Source organism: Sceloporus occidentalis, unplaced genomic scaffold (genome assembly GCF_023333645.1).
Source record: "Sceloporus occidentalis isolate IW3139 unplaced genomic scaffold, rSceOcc1.0.p SCAF_110, whole genome shotgun sequence".
In the NCBI taxonomy this organism is placed as follows: domain Eukaryota; kingdom Metazoa; phylum Chordata; class Lepidosauria; order Squamata; family Phrynosomatidae; genus Sceloporus; species Sceloporus occidentalis.
In genome coordinates this window covers 2,645,166-2,662,952 of record NW_028317090.1, presented here as the reverse complement: position 1 = coordinate 2,662,952, position 17,787 = coordinate 2,645,166, and the positions used below count along the sequence as shown (strand labels likewise).

The window sequence follows — 17,787 nt, the reverse complement described above, 5'->3', positions numbered from 1 at the left end:
AAGTAAATGCTACCTTAAATGTATTTCTATTAAAATGCAACATTAATTTACTATGTGTGTTATATGTCTGAAGTGGTAATCCCAGACCATACTTCAATCATATCGCCTTAAAATTATTTTTGTTATAGATTTACAGATATTCTTAGAGATATTCCTTTATTCTGCTGTCTGCTTCTCAAAACAACAGCTGCACATTCTTCCTCAAGATTAAAGTGTTCTTTTTAAAACCACGTGATTAATTTTACTATATCAGCTGCTGTACCAAAATTCTACTACTGAAATCTAACCTCTTGTTACAGTGCAGCAATTTTTTTTCATCTATTTTGTTTCCTTCCTTCCTTTGCCTCTAACAACTAATTAATGCGGTGATAGCTTATTTTTCTGATTGTGTTGTACACTGATTAACACACCTTTTTTGATGAGTATATACATATATATTCACAAGAATGAGTGTACTCTCAATGTTGAGGGATTTTTGAATTTGTTGTAATGGAGAGGTGGGTTTTGTTTTTTTTTTTAAGAAAAAGAAAAAAGACCCGAGAGTGCACTCATTCTTGTGGATTTCCATGTAATCGTCAGTAGTAGCACCTGAGCACTTTTTTAATGTATTTAGACTGAATGCAAGAGTATATACTTATATACAGTTCAGTGAAGAAGTATTTGCTCCTTCCAGATTTCTTCTGTGCTTGATTGTCACATATAAATGTTTCCGATCATCCAACTAATTTTAATATAAGACAAGGACGACATGAATAAACACAAGATGTAGACTTATCGCAGATAAGTTAATCAAAACCTATATCCATGTGAAAAAGTAAGTGCCCCCTAAACTTAATACAGTACCATCCACTAATTAAGTCGTCTCAGTCAAATGGAATTTTTATGAATCAACCTGGAAAAGGACGTGTCTATATTGTTTCAATGCATTGTGAAGCCTGTGCCCCTCAGTCCCCCTGAATTAAACCTCATAGAAAACCTGTGGGGTGAACTGAAGTCCACCAGCACTGAGGAATCTAGAGAGATTCTGGAGGAATGGTTGTGCTGCGACTATGTCATTACTTTTAAGTGTCCTTAAAGTGGGGTAATATATATATGGAAGAGGTAAGAGAATCTCTGCCTTTCTAAATTGATGCACTTTTGATATGTAAAATTAGACTAGGTAAAATTAACTTTTCTTTATAATTTCACAGTTCATCAAGGGTAATCTATAAATATATTTTGATCGTTCCTAGAGAGCAGTAGTAGTCCCTTGCCAAGATAACAGCTCTGAGTCTTCTCCTATAATGCCTGATGAGGTTGGAAGATGCATGGCAAGGGATCTAAGACCATTCCCCTGTTTATATAGGGTGTAACTGACCTGACGGTTGTGGTGTAGCAGATGCTTTGATAAGTGAAAAGAGTAGTGCTTGAATTTAAGTACTTTTTCATTTTACATACATGCTGCAGACCATATTGTGTACATTAATGTGGGGTATGCTTGTATAAGGTAACAAGGAATACCACTGATTTGTACCTCTTATTCTTGTGGGAGTTTGCAGAATAACATTTTCTGTTGATGTGTAATATATTTACTTGCAAGACAAAATGTGGACAATAATACACACTATTAAGTCTTGATTTAAAGCAAGGTCATTTGTAATTTGTTAAAGATCTAACAGTACATCATAAAAACAAAATAACAGTACAGGATATGTGCATGAATTATTTATTTTGCTGTTCTGAACTCATCAGTCCTTGTTATATTAATGATATTCATGTATCAAGGAATTGCATTAATTATTTACGACGGTGGATGATAGTACTAACAATAAGGTTTATGGTCAAAACTGTGACTTTAAACTTAGCATAAATATTTGCAGTTTTCTTGTCATTTTAACTGTAACGATAGTTCCTTCAGTGGATTGTCATATTCCCCTATTAGCTAGTAGTAAACAAAAGCAGCTACATAATACATACATAGGTTAACACTATACATACTTAAATCCCTTTACAAATATCAGCTTCACTACTTTAAATTGAAATGTTGCTACATACTGTAAAACTGCTATCTTGTAGATATTTATTTCTTTGGTGGCAGTATGAAATTTAACAAATATCCAAAGTATTTTTTTTTCCAGTTTTATCTATGCCAATGTTAAAATACCTGTAGATTATCAGGGATGTTTCTCTAGTCTCAGGGTTTCAGTCGGAATTGTAAGCTTCAACCTGATTTCATAGCCTGGAGCTGGCTTCTTGATATTTAACAGTTACTCCATTAAAGCTGAGTATATCGTAGTTGAAATTCTTTCATGAATAAAAGGTTACTTAGTAAATTGACTGCATTGATCATTAGGGTTTCCATAGTGACTACTAATAGTACTGGGAATGGGCATGGTATAAATATTTATTTTAACATATCAAAATGTCCTATATTCTGCACTATTGGCATACAAAAGAGGTGGTAGGGGACTACAACAGCTACTAGACTCAAGCTGCTCTTAGTGATCTAGTCTATGAGGACATTTCCTTCGCCAACCCTGTTTTAGCTTTATTAGTACCTTTTAATACTGTCTGGTTACATTATCAGTCAGTATGAACCACTACATTCATTACAATTTGAACAACATCAATGTAGTGGTAGTGGGGCCACACACTGTTCAGCTAACATGAGTATTGACCAGAGGCCCCAAAATGTCCCTGCATCACTTAAGTCCCTGAGTTATAATTAAAGAATGCCAAATCATAAGAGGAAATTGGAAGCAATGTATGTTAGACCATAACATACACTATTGTTTCCAAATAACAAAATGACAGTGTTTTTTTATAACATAAGGAATGCAAGATGTCTCCTGTATAGTATAATGGTATATACCTGCATAGAATATTATTTTTCTAAACAAGTTTAAATCCTGAGTTTAAATCCTATGTTAGACTGGTGTTTGTAACACATCACAGCATGCCTTATGTATACAGACACCTGCTATGCAGACATCTGGCGTAACAGAATGCCAAGATTTATCACGCTTAGAACATGCCAATTGAATTACAGTATAGTGATTTAACTGTTCTGCAGTGGTATAGTATGAGGAAACTTGAACCTGGTGTTAAGTTACTAAAAGATCCACTTAAAGGTTTAATGGCTATTAGCTATAAGATAAAATGTATCACTCATCTCGTTTTTTCTATTGCAACCAACTGGAAAATTGCTGTTTAGGCTGTTGTCATAGTTATCGTCGGCATAGAATCCAGCTCAATATATGCTATCTTCATTAGGACTACTAGGCCAATAGACAATCCCTATGTTTGAAAAATACTTTTCCTGAAAAAAACAATATATTTGTGTGTACATCAAAGATGAAAAAGGGAATTAGGGCGAACAAACCTGTATCCTTAAGGAGTTAAAAAAAAAATCTGGATTTTATTTATTAAATCTGTTCAACTTCATTCAATCATGATTCATTAAAAAGATAACCTGCAAATCTTTCTTTATATATAAGCTTCACTTTTTTATTTGATATAATGGTAATGAAATGTTCTGCAATTTCCATTCCACTTTCTTTTGTATGTAGATAACTCTGTGTGCCACTAAAATAGTTGTTTATAGTCTGTAAGTGTAGATCCCTACTGTTGTATTAGTGTTGCTTTGTTAGACTTTTTTGTACAGAATTTTTTTTTAGCCATACTTTTGCATCTTTTGTCTCTTTTTTTTATAAATTACAATAATTTAAAGGGTTAAGTTCAATACTGTTAAAATACTTGGCAATAGTTTAAAAAAAATGTTTCACAACTAAGGCAATTGCCTCCTTGTTCACCGTAATATTAGTGTGTGTGTATATATATATATATATATATATATATATATATATATATATATATATATATATATATATATATATATATATATATATATATATATACACTATCTGACCAAATGTATGTGGACACCATAATTATTGCCCCTAATTATTGAATTAAGGGGTTTCAGTCACACCCTTTGCTAACAAACATTAGCACTAGAATATGTTGTGCTATAGAGCTCAGTGATTTTAAATTTTCAAAAAATATATATAATTAAAGCCAGAGGTAGCATAAGGATATAATATCTTATATTTAAAATGCATACTATTACAGGAGGGAATAACAATGATTTGCATATCTGTTTTATAATATTGGATATAAGTGACATATCCTTTTTCTCTCTTTAGGGTCTCAGTCTGTCTTGTCTAATCACCAACAAGGATTCCAGGGACTCGTAGGAATACAGCAGCCTCCTCAAAGCCAGAGTTCGATGAACAATCAACAGGGAAGTCAAGTACAGGGCATGATGGTTCAATACCCATCCATGCCCTCATATCAGGTATCCAACAACTGTCTAAGATAATATATCACGTACAAGTAGTAGGAGACACCGTGGTCAGGTAGGACTCCAGGACAGAACAAGTTCAGACAAGCCGAGGTCAGGATTCCGGACAGCAGGATAAACGATAAACGTAGCCAAGGTCAGGATTCAGAAGAACAGGATAAACAATAAACGTAGCAGAGGTCAGGATTCAGGAGATCAACGTAGTCAGGCAAGCCAAGGTCAAAACACTGAAATCAGGAAAGTAAATGCTATCTGGACACTAGCACAAGGCATAGACAACCATCAGAAGGCAAGGTTTAGCTGGTCTGAGGAGCTTAAATAGAGAACCGCAGAGGAAGTGCGAATTTCCTGCCAAACCCTCATGATGTCACTTCCGTTGTCAGGGAATCGCGCCCATTTTGAGTGTAGTGTAGTCTGCCTTCATAAAGGCCTGTAGTTTGAGAGTTCGCCACTAGAGGAGTGCCGTGCGGCTGGAGGTCTGCCTCTCCTGCGTGGCTCCTCGGAAGATGGTAGCAGAGGTGGCCATGCGGTGGAGGGGGGTCTCCCTCTCCTTCGTGGTGGCTGCTGCGGAGGTGGCCGTGTGGTGGAGGGGGCCTCCCTCTCCTTCCTAGCGGCTGCTGCGGCGACATGGGAACTGACTACAGGTGAGTAACAGTACCCCCCCTCTCAAAAGGGCGCCCTCAGGGCGACCACCAGGATGGGAAGACCGTCTAGCGTGAAATGCACGTATCAACCGAGGCGCAGAAAGTCGTACCGTTGGCACCCAGGAACGTTCCTCGGGATCGAGACCTCTCCACTGTATCAAGTACTATAGACTGCCCTGCTGCCTCCGGGAGTCAAGAATTACTTGGGGAATACGCCTCTCCAAGCCTCCCCTGGAAGTCCTCGTCGTAGAAGGGCCTACGTGTGGAAAACCCGGGGAATACGAAGCGTACCGGGTAGCGAGAGTTCGTAAGCCACAGGATTAATCTGACTTGAACTGGAAAGGGGCCAATGAACCGCGGAGCCAATTTCATAGAAGGAACCCGGAGTCTCAAATACCGAGTAGACAGCCAAACCCTATCACCAGGTTGATATGAGGGGTTAGCAGATCGCTTCCTGTTGGCCTGTCATTGCTGGAGCTGAGCGGCATGTTCTAGGGCTGAATTAACAGAAGCCCAGGTGGCACATATGGAAGCGAGTCTCTTCTCCAGATCTGGAACAGGGGAAACAGGTAATGTCCCTGGGAGAGACGGCGGATGAAGACCATAAAGGCAGAAAAACTGAGAGATCCTAGTGGCCTCCTGGAGCGTGTTGTTCCTCACGAATTCTGCGAACGGCAGTAGATCGACCCAGTTGTCCTGGTGGTCATTGATGAAGAGGCACAAGTATTGCTCCAGATGTTGATTAGCCCTCTCAACCAGGCCGTTCGTCTGAGGGTGATACGCCGAAGAGCAAGTCAAGGTGATGCCCAAGGATTTAGTAAATTCCCGCCAGAATCTTGCTACGAACTGGGTACCTCTGTCTGACACAATTTCAGACGGCACTCCCTGGAGACGAACAATCCAGAATGTCCCGAGGTTCTGGCGGCATGAAGTGTGCGTAGAATAGGTGCACGCAAACTGGGAGGAACATATAGCTTCCCTTGAGGCATGGAGACCGGAGCTTGACCTTGAGAGCGAGTGATGCGATCCAGAAGAGGAGCGTGACCCCGTAACCGAATGACACCAACGACCTTGGTAGAAGGGACAATGGGTTCAGGTTCCCTACTGCCCTCCTCCGATCGTGTATGCATGCGAGATAACGCATCCACCTTAGCGTTCTTTGAACCGGGGCGGTACGTCAACACGAAGGGAAAGCGGGAGAGGAAAAGAGCCCACCTGGCTTGACGAGGATTGAGGCACTTGGCAGATTCCATGTATTGGAGGTTCTTATGATCGGTAAGAATCAAGGTAGGTACGGAAGCCCCCTCCAACAGGTGACGCCACTCCTCCAAAGCCAGGATAACCACCTGTGGAGAAGTGCCTGGAGAAGTAGCCGCAAGGTTGCAGTGGTCCGCTATAAGAAGCTCGTTGAGAGAGTATAGCTCCAACCCCAGATTCAGACGCATCCACCTCTCAGCCTCCTTCTTGTCAAAACATCCGCAAAGTCTTGGTATTGACTGGGAAGAACTGTAGCGACGATCTCAGATGTAGTGGACACCATGGCCAGTGTCACGGGTTTGATGCAGTCCTCCCCACAGGTTTGACTCCATGATGTGATCTCTCAGGTTGTCCAATCGATGGTGGGATTGTGCGTCTGTAGCCACGGAAAACCCAAAATGACTGGAGTAGAGGGAGAGCAGATAACCAGGAACTGAAGTCTCTTGTTATGTATCATGCCCACGGAGAGTGTCGCAGGTGTAGTAATATGGGTGTCAGGGTCCATCCAGGCTGCGGAGCTGCATATCTCTGTTTTTCCCTGCCTTGCCTCAGTTCCCATGTTTTGCTGTAGTCCACTCCTGGATTTCCGTATGCTCTGTCCTGAACCTCTGATTCCTTGATTCCAGTCTGCTCTTTGCTTCAACTCGTTTCCTTTATAGGGTGTGTCCCACCCGTTTGTTCTGTTTGTCTCAGTCTGCAGTCTAAAGGTATGTCCTTCTCGGTTCTGTGTTTGGATTCAATGTTTAGTTTATCAGTACTTTCGTATGCAGGGCTTGGCATTAGGACCCACCGTCATTGGAGTACTTTGGCATAGTGGTGGGCTAAGCATACTATGGCCATAACGTGACGGAATCTCCAATAGTTATCATGTAGTCCTAGGCTAGTTCCTGTATTTAGGTGTGTCAGTCTGTGATGTAACCTGTGGGGTGTCCTGTCGTGTATCCCCGGTAGAGGGGTGTCCTGTCGTGTACCCCGGTAGAGGGGTGTCCTGTCGTGTACCCCGGTAGAGGGGTGTCCTGTCTTGTTACCCCGGTAGAGGGGTGTTCTGTCCTGTTCATGTCTGATCTTGGGTATTCCTTGTCTTGTTCCCTGTTGTGCCCTGTATTATGTATTTCTTGTCTCGTTATGTTTCTTGCTTGGTCTTCCTATCCCTTGCTTGCTTATGTTTCTGCTATATACTCTGCTTAGCTTCCCTACTTCCACCCTGCAGTTTCCTGCACATGATTCCAGTGCTATGTCTCATGCCTGCTCCAGGGTGCCTGCAGAATATCTCCAAGTTCTGCTCTGTTCTGCCATCATCCGCTGCTATGTCGGGGTGCTGGTATGTGGCTGCACAACCCTAGATGCCCACCGTGAGAGTGCAGTCATCCTGCACCAGGCCCTGTCCAACTCCGCTACTGCACCGTAACTCCTGAACACAATCTTTGGGTGCTCTGGGTCTTTACAGTCGTCTGTATGGACCCAGTTTGTGACAATGGGTAACCTGAGCAGGATGAAGAGGTCTGCCTTCAATGGCCTCAAGTCTTACAGGAGTGTCTTTAGGCGTTGTGGGAATAAGCTGCTCTTCACAAAAACTGGCATCGATAAAGTTCTCAGCAGCTCCCGAATCCAAGAAGGCCTCTGTGCAAACTGATCCAGTAGACCAGGACACCTGAATCGGAACAGTCATCCGAGTGTTGCTTGAGTCAGAGGACAGGCCCAGCACACCCAAAGCAGGTCCCCTAAACCACTCTAGGTGAGGGTGTTTCCCGACTTCTTAGGACAAGATCTTGACCAATGTCCTGCCATGCCGCAGTACAAGCCCCTCTCTACGTCTCCTGGACTTCTCATTCTCCGGCAGATGGGTAGCACCCAGCTGCATGGGCTCCTCCAAGGTAGAAGGGTTCGTAGGTGGTGGTACGAACAGGACACATAAAGGAACAAACTCCTCTTTCACGTGCTCTCAGACTGTCCCGCTGCACCTGATGCTTGCGGAGTCGAAGATCAATCTGTGTTACGTATGATATCACAGAGTCTAGGTCAGATGGTAGATCTCGAGCAGCGATCTCGTCTTTCAAAGTCTCTGATAACCCATTCAAAAAGGCTGCAATCAGTGCATCGCCAGTCCAGTTCACCTCAGCCATTAGGGTGTGACATTCGATAGCATAGTCCATCAGAGAGTGTTCCCCTTGGCAGATGTTGAAAAGAGAGGACGAAGCGGTTGAACTCCTGCCTGGAACGTCGAATACTGAGCGTAGTGCAGACACAAATTCTGGGTAGGAGCGAATTACTGGAGTATTCCTCTCCCACAGAGGAGATGCCCATGCCAGAGCCTTGTCGGTGAGGAGCGAAATTACATATCCAACCTTAGCCCGGTTTGAAGCAAAGGCATAAGGAGAAAGTTCGAAATGAATTTCGCATTGGTTAAGGAACCACGACATGTAGCAGGATCTCCTCCATAACATTGTGGCGGCGTAAGGTTCATAGGAGCATGGACCACGCATTTGCATATATAAACTGCCCCCCTATTTTTTTTTTTTTATTATAGTAAATATCTTATCCAAAGTCAATGGCGTTTTACTGTCATCACACCATACAATAAATGTTTTATTCCCAGAGGACCCTTGCATGAGCCCACTTAACAACTAAATTTACATTATTGTATGTGCAGACTAGAGATTGATGAAGGTGAAGGCTGGATCACCTAATGCATTTGCTATGATTTGAGCTATGCTGAAAATACCTATGGTAAACCCATATAATGAATATAAAAATGTAAATATGTAAACCAGGATGCCATAATGTATTTGCTATTATCTTTCAGGTGTCTGTGTCACAAAGTTCTCAAGGAATGCCACAGCAAGCATTCCAGCAACAAATTATGCTACCTAATTTGTCAAGTCAAGCACCTCTATCAACAACTGGGATGCCCGTATACTGCAATGTTATACCTCCATCTCCACAGAATAACCTAAGGCTGATTACACCACACTGTCCTAATAATAATGTTCCAGTCATCTCCGCAAGCTGCAGGACAAACTGCTCAACCATGAGTAACACTGGGTGGCAGGTCAAATATTGACAAGTTGGGGAAGCCTAGACATACGCTGCCTGTTTTTTTAGAGTGTTTCTCAAGAAGCACCTCCTCTATGGCTTTCAAAAGAACACAAAAAGAAGTTATCAGTCAAGGAAAAGCATATTTTAACTGCACAGGAGATTTCTGTGTTTAAACTGTATAGGAACAAAACATGTCAATGGCTAATGGTGCATCATTTTCACATTTGCCAAAAAAGTGACTTTAAAACTTAGTGACATTAATTTAAACAAGATATTTTCTCCTACCCATGAACACCTATGTGTAGAATGTAATAACCCTAACCCAAATTAGTTTTGTATTTTGTGTTGACTTTTGTGAACTTAAAGTATTTATCTTGGATATATATTATATTTATATATGTAAATAAATAAAAAAATCACTGTACCAAAGTTGTATGGAAAAAAAAGATTGGTGAAATGAAGGAATAATTTATACACACTATAACATTTTATATGGGGATTTGCTGTATTGTAATGTTTATCCACAGTAAAACAAATTGACACAGGTCACCTTTCTATAAGTTGTTTGGCCTCTTCTTTGATGTAGCCTGTATCTTGAATTATATGGTCTATAGAATATTTCCACATATAAGAATAACATATTTGGCGACAGACCAAGTGATATTATTGGTTGGTATCATTGCAGGGGGAATGCTTTAAAGGCAGTCTTATCACTAAAGGAACCTAAAGGACAAATCACTTTCTGCCCGATGGGTACTCAAATGGTGCAACTTATGTTTTTTACATAAATAAATACATACATAAATAATACATTTAGAGAGATCATCTAAAAAACAATGACACTTAAAAATTAAAAACCTGGCACAAAGAAATAATCCTCCACTGTTAACTCAACTCTGTTAACTCAATCAACACATATATTGACAATCAACTACAAAGTGAATAAATTCAAACCTAAAAAAAAGTAGTAACAAATGGAGCATCCCTTTTGTTAACATTACTTAACCCCTTGATGACAATTGCCGGTCCGGGCACGTCACCCAAAAACATGTCGTTTACGACAATTGACGTGCCAGGACCGGTACGTCTTTAAACGGGTGAAAAAATCGATCCGTGATCGATTTTTTTTTTTTTTTTTTTTTTTTTCCACTCAAACGGTGTTGCTCTAATGCCTCGACATCGAGGCATTGAGCAACACCAAAAAAAACATTCTGGCCCCCCACAATCGCTCCTAGGGGCGAATAAAAAAGCATGTTTGAAAGACTGCACGTCTTTCAAACATGGCGGCGCCCACCGCCGAAAAACGGGTTTAGGAAGCGATCGCGAGTCGCTTCCTTTGCTTAGCTGGTGTTGCTAAGATGCCTCAGTAGCGAGGCATCTTTGCAACACCTGTTTAGCAAAGGATGCGACTCGCGATCGCTTCCTAAATGCTTAACTTACCTTCCCGGTACCGGCGTCTTCAAAACAAACGCGGTGTTTCAAGATGGCGGCGCCCATCAAGCCGGGGGCGGAGCCTGCTGTCATCATCGGGGGGGTGTTGCTGGATGTCATGGACATCCAGTGAATAACACCCCTAGTAGTCAGATCACTCATAAGAGTGATCATGATTTGATAAATCAAAGGCAATGTTTTCTAAACATTGCCTTTGACCAGTATGTTACGTTTGCATAGGTTTGGAAACCAGGATGCAGGATACAAATGGATCAGTCTCTTAATGGTCACATAATCCAGGTCAGGAGCAGAGAAGGTAACGTGGTCAGGAATCAAGCCGAGGTCGGTACCAAGTAGCAGGCAGAGAATGGTCAAACAATCCGGGTCAGGAGCTGAGAGGTTAACGTAGTCAGGAATCAAGCCAAGGTCGGTAACAGGCAGCAGGCAGAGAATGGTCAAACAATCCGGGTCAGGAGCTGAGAGGTTAACGTGGTCAGGAATCAAGCCAAGGTCAGTAACAGGAATCAACATGAAGAAACAGCTATACGCCAGGTAAGTACTACAGCTAGTTGTAAAAACAACTGAGCACTGAACCGGCATCAGTGCTCTGGTTTTAAACCTGCCGCCCTTCTAGATCCCGCCCCCAACCCTGATGACGTCCAATGGACGTTGCTTCTCCTCCAGAGGGGTAAGAGTTCGGCAGGGGGGTGTGTCTTATGACACCGTAGGTGTCTATCACTGTGCGGCGGTTCATTCTTGTGAACCGCCGCGTATGAGGACGCTGTGTGGCTGGATCGTCCCGGGAGGGGTAAGTACCGAGTACCCGCCACTCGGGGGTACTCGGGAGATGCACTCCGCACCGGAGCACGACGCCACGAGCACCCGGGCGACGCGTCCCGGACAGGGCTGTGATGCCGCGGGTACTCGGGCGACGCACTCCGCACGGGAGCGCGACGCGGGGAATTCCCCTGGACCGTACTCCGGCCGGGATCATCACACAGTATTGGATCTGCCTCCCTCCTTCACTTGCTTCTAGTGAGGGGGGAGACAGATCGGTGTGTTTTCTGGTATTTCAGGTATTCTCAATAAAATATATGTATATATTGATCCAAAGGCTCTTATAAGAGCCACCCATTCAATATTAACCCCTTCATTGCCATTGATCACTGCATAAACAGTGATCTTGCATAGTGGCAATTGTTTTTTGGGTTCTTTATTTTTTTTAACATTTTTTTTAACTTTTTTCTTTTTTTTTTTTAATTAGAGCCATTAACCCTTTCCTTACCCACTATTTTTGCTGCAATTGTAACCATGCAGCGGTATACGGCTGAGGAGGCGTATGCCTTTTTGGGCACAGATTCTGAGGCCACTGATACAGCGTCAGATTTTGACGTTGGTCAGTTCACAGATACATCTAGTGATGTATCTGTGGCTGTTAGGACGCCTGCCACACGTAGTCGTGGCAGTGCACCAGAGGCATGGGTAGCGCCTAATAGGTACAAGCCAGCTATCCCTCCTATTTCTGGAATTCCTGGCATCAATATTGATGTTACAGGATTCACTCCACTGCAATTTGTGCAGGTTTTTTTTGGGAGATGATGTCTTGGGAGACATTGTCGCACAACCTAACTTTTATGCCCAGCAGCACCGTGCTGCTAGCCCTAATTCTTTTTGGGCAAAACAGCCATGGACTCCCATTGACGTGCCAGAATTTCTTAAATTCTGGGCACTCACAATGTTAATGGGCATTATAAAAAAGCCCTCCATCCGCTCCTATCTATAGTACCCCCCATTTATGCCCAAACTATAACTAGGCAAAGGTATGAAATGATTCTTAATTTCATGCATTTTAATGACAACAGCCTGTGCCCCCCTAAGGAGCACCCCCAGTTTGATAGGCTCTACAAAATCCGCCCCCTGATTACCCATCTCGCTGCCAGGTTTCCAGAGGTGTATACATCTGGAAAGAATATCTGCGTGGATAAATCCCTGATGAAATATAAAGGAAGGTTGGGATTCAAGCAGTATATTCCTTCCAAGGGCTCTAGGTATGGAGTGAAGGTGTATAAGCTCTGCGAGAGCGAGACAGGATATACTCATGCCTTCCGGGTATACATGGGTAAGGATATCTACCTTGACCCTCCAGGTTGCCCAGAACATCTGGGCACCAGTGCCAAGATTGTTTGGGACCTAATATTCCCCCTTATGAACAAAGGCTACCACTTGTATGTAGATAACTTCTATACAAGCGTCCCTTTGTTCAAGCTGCTGTATTGTTTTGATACAGTAGCTTGCGGTACTATAAAAAAGAACCGCTTGGGTTTCCCCACAACACCTGGCACGCACCCGGCTAGGAAAGGGGGAGACCTCAGCTCTACACCAAGAGGAGGTCTGTCCGTGGCAGAGCTGGGGTCACTAGAAAGCCAGTGTGCATCAGGGCCTATAATAAGAACATGGGTGGAGTTGATCTGTCAGATCAACTCCTACAGCCCTACCTCATTATGAGGAAGACAAAGGCCTGGTACAAGAAAGTTGCAATTTATCTAATGCAAATTGCAACCTATAACGCTTTTTTGTTGCACAAAAAAGCAGACACTGGGCTGAAACTGTCTTTTTTGCAGTTTCAGCTCCAAGTAATTTCAGGTATCTTGTACCGTGATGAACCTGGTCCCCAAGTGGTGATGGGAACCCCTACAGCAAAGAAGCAGAATCCCCAAAAGAGATGCAGGGTATGCTACAGCAGGGGGCAAAGAAAGGACACCACATTTTAGTGTCCAGATTGCCCTGGAAAACCTGCACTCTGTGTCGGTAACTGCTTCAAGTTGTATCACACAGTTTCCCATTTTTAATTTTTTTTTTGTTCCTGCTCCATTTTTTTTTTTTTTTTTGTTACATAACTTTTTTTTAGCTTTTATTTGCTCCACCATTTTTTAAGCGTTTTTATTTGCACTGTCAAGTGAACCCTGTGTCCATTCCGTGGCATGAGGGACCGCTTAAGGTGCTAGATCAAATCCCTTCTTGGAGATAGGCCAGGCTTTCTTGTAACCTGTCCCTACTGATAGTTGGGTACAAGCATTTTTCTTACCTCCCCCGGGTTAGCCCCCCCATATTAAGAATTTTTACAAAAGATCATTGCATTTGTTAGATCTTTGTTAGATCAGGTTTGATCAACTGTTTTTTTCGTTAGATCTACTCTAAAATAGGCAATATTGACAATCTTTTTCAGGGGGGGCTAACCCGTAGCCAGCCCCCCCTCAACAAAAATTTCAACAAAATGTTACTGATTATGATAGCTCTGCGTTAGATCAGGTTTGATCAGACAAAATTTTTGTTAGATCTAGTCTAATTACTGAACAACTGAAATTTGGAATTTTTTTTATGGATTTTGGTAGATATTCGTTAGATCCGGTTAGATCAACAGTTTTTTTCATTAGATCTATCACGCAGGAGGCGGTATTCACAATCCTATTTTGTGTGCGGGGGATGGGTATACATATGGGCTGGCCCCCCCTCAACTGAAATTTTGACTTTTTTTTATGGATTTTGGTAGATATTCGTTAGATCCGGTTAGATCAACTGTTTTTTTTGTTAGATCTATCACGCAGGAGGCGGTATTCACAATCCTATTTTGTGTGCGGGGGATGGGTATACATACGAGTTGGCCCCCCCTCAACTGAAATTTTGATATTTTTTTTATGGATTTTGGTAGATATTTGTTAGATCCGGTTAGATCAACTGTTTTTTTCGTTGGATCTATCACGCAGGAGGCGGTATTCACAATCCTATTTTGTGTGCTGTGGGTGGGTATACATATGGGCTGGCCCCCCCTCAACTGAAATTTGGAAAAAAAAATATGGATTTTGGTAGATATTCATTAGATCCGGTTAGATCAACTGTTTTTTTTGTTAGATCTATCACGCAGGAGGCGGTATTCACAATCCTATTTTGTGTGCGGGGGATGGGTATACATACGAGTTGGCCCCCCCTCAACTGAAATTTTTATATTTTTTTTATGGATTTTGGTAGATATTTGTTAGATCCGGTTAGATCAACTGTTTTTTTCGTTGGATCTATCACGCAGGAGGCGGTATTCACAATCCTATTTTGTGTGCTGTGGGTGGGTATACATATGGGCTGGCCCCCCCTCAACTGAAATTTGGAAAAAAAATTATGGATTTTGGTAGATATTCGTTAGATCCGGTTAGATCAACTGTTTTTTTCGTTAGATCTATCACGCAGGAGGCGGTATTCACAATCCTATTTTGTGTGCTGTGGGTGGTTATACATATGGGCTGGCCCCCCTCAACTGAAATTAGGAAATTTTTTTATGGATATTGGTAGATATTCGTTAGATCCGGTTAGATCAACTGTTTTTTTCATTAGCTCTATCACGCAGGAGGCGGTATTCACATTCCTATTTTGTGTGCGGGGAGGATAGGTTTTATTTCCTTAACCCCTTAATGACAATTGCCGGTTCTGGCACGGCACGGAAAAACAAGTCAATTATGACAAATGACGTGCCAGAACCGGCACGCCTTTAAACGGGTGCAGAAAGCGATCTACGTTCGCTTTCTGCACCCAAACGGCGTTGCTGTAATGCCTCGACCTCGAGCCATTCAGCAACGCCATGTCTGGCCCCTCCCCGGGGCGTCAACAACCGCCATACATTGTATGGCGGCGGACGCCCGTTTTAAAAGCGTTTAGGAGGCGATCAACGATCACCTCCTAAACTTAGATGGTGTCGCTGGAATGCCTCGATCAAGAGGCATCCAGCGACACCAAACACTTACCTTTGGATGGGTTGTGACCGCTCCGGAGAGCGGTCACAGCCGCAGCTGCCGGTGATCTTCGCCATCAGCAAGATGGCGGCGGCCCGGGAAAAAAAAACAATAAAGGTGAAAAAGTTCGCTAGATGGTCTCCTGACCCTCTTGAGAACTCTGGCTCCACTTGCAGGTTGAATACAGGTACTGCATTCAACCATGCAAGTCAATGGAGCCCAGCTTTCTAATCACAGTGTGATTAGTAAAAATAAATAAAAAAATAAAATAAAATTAATAATAATTAGAAAAAAATAGTAAAAAAAACTGTAAAATGTAAAAATAATTTCCCACTGATGTCACTATCAGGGGAACCTTCAAGTGGCCACACATCTAATTTCCAATTAGAAAAATGCACAAGTACCAAATGTGGCCTTTTAGTTCCCCCAAAAAATGACAAACCCATGCATGTGGGGTATCACTGCGCTCAGGAGATGTTGCTGAACACATATTGGGGTGTCATGTGACAGCGGCATAAACCAGGAGCTGTAAATTCATACATAAAGTAGGTGTGTGGGGGGAAAAATACACACAAAAAAATACTGCTGCAAACTTTGAAAAAATTCTGGTGGTAAAATGTGTGCATGCAAAGAGTTTAAATACCAGCATTTAAAATACCCTGGGGTGTCTAGTTTTCAAAAATATATGGCTTTATTGGGCACACTGAAATGGCCCGGCTCAAAGATGTACCAAATAGGGCATGGGCAGTGGATCTCCAAATGCCAAAGTTCAACATTGAAAAATGCGCATGCCCCAAATGTGGCCCTTTTGCCCCCAAACAGCCAGGCAAAATCATTCATGTGAGGTATCGCTGTACTCAGGAGATGTTGCTAAACACATATTGGGGTGTTTTATGATAGTGACATATACCAGAACCTGTTTATTCATACCTAAAGTAAAATGTGTGTGAAAAAACAAATGCAAAAAAAATTACTACCATAAAGTTTGACAAAGGCTGATGGTAGAATTAGTGCTTGAAAAGGGTTAAAATACTAGCATTTGGAATACCCTGGCCTGTCTAGTTTTCAAAAATATATGACTTGATGGGGTAAATTGCATTGGCCGGCTTCAAAGATACCCGAAATGGCACATGGGGGGAAGAAGATTTGGAAAAAATGGCTTTGAAATAGCAAAACGCTACCTGTACTTTTTGCCCCATAATGTGTAGAAAAAAGCAAAAAAACATAAAAACATTGGGTATTTCTAAACTCAGGACAAATAGTAGAATCTATTTAGCAGGTTTTTTCATTACCTTTTATAGATGAGTAAAAGATTTTTCAACTAAAAGTTAGAAACAGTCATTTTTTTCTAAATTTTTCACCATATTTTATACTTTTTTTAATAGTAAATAATATGATACAATCAAAACAATGTCATCTAAAGAAAGCCCTTCTTGTCCTGAAAAAAACAACATATAATGTGTGTGGGTTCAGTAAACGGGAAAGAAGAAAATTACAGCTAAACACGAGCAGCGCAGAAATGTTAAAACGGCCATTGTCACGAAGGGTACAAAAAGTAAAATCAGCCTTTGTCACGAAGGGGTTAATGATTTATTTCCTATCTTTTAGCTTTGTATAGCGTTTCCAGGGCCGGCCTTAGGTGTTCAGGTGCCCTGTGCAGACCACCCCCAAATTCCACGGAACAGAGGTAGAGCTCAGCGGGACATAAATTCCAAATTTCAGTTGGAGGGGCAACCCATATGTATTGCTGTCCTCCGCACACAAAATAGGATTGTGAATACTGCCTCCTGTATGATAGATCTAACGAAAAAAACAGTTGATCTAACCGGATCTAAAGATTATCTACCAAAATCAATAATAAAAAAAAATTCAGTTGGGGGGGGCAACCCGTATGTATTCCCATCCCTTGCACACAAAATAGGATTGGGAATACCGCCTCCTGCGTGATAGATCTAACAAACAAAAAAAATGATCTTACTGGATCTAACGAGTGTCTACCAAAATCCATTAAAAAAGTTCCAAATTTCAGGAGGGGGGCCAACCCGTATGTATTCTCATCCCTCACACACAAAAAAGGATTGTGAATACCGCCTCCTGCATGATAGATCTAACGAAAAAAAACTATTGATCTTACCAGATCTAACGAATATCTACCAAAATCCATAAAAAAAATTCCAAATTTCAGTTGAGGGGGGGCCAGCCCATATGTATACCCACCCACAGCACGCAAAATAGGATTGTGAATACTGCCTCCTGCGTGATAGATCTAACGAAAAAAACTGTTGATCTAAACGGATCT

At 42.0% G+C, this 17,787-nt stretch overlaps 1 protein-coding gene and 1 non-coding gene across 2 annotated transcripts in view; both read left to right on the top strand.

Annotated features, from left to right (window-relative positions):
- Nucleotides 1–9,304, top strand: part of LOC149283186 (cAMP-regulated phosphoprotein 21-like) — a 109,208-nt gene extending 99,904 nt beyond the window's left edge. The window contains exons 17-18 of the mRNA XM_089497908.1: nucleotides 4,185–4,336; nucleotides 9,047–9,304. Coding sequence (XP_089354034.1) covers nucleotides 4,185–4,336; nucleotides 9,047–9,304 — 410 coding nt within the window. The remainder of the gene's footprint in view (nucleotides 1–4,184; nucleotides 4,337–9,046) is intronic.
- A 4,350-nt stretch (nucleotides 9,305–13,654) lies between these two features.
- LOC149283185 (small nucleolar RNA SNORA35) lies at nucleotides 13,655–13,784 on the top strand. The gene has a single exon (XR_016277938.1). It is a non-coding gene; the product is annotated as a small nucleolar RNA SNORA35 (small nucleolar RNA).
- The last annotated feature ends 4,003 nt before the right edge of the window (nucleotides 13,785–17,787 follow it).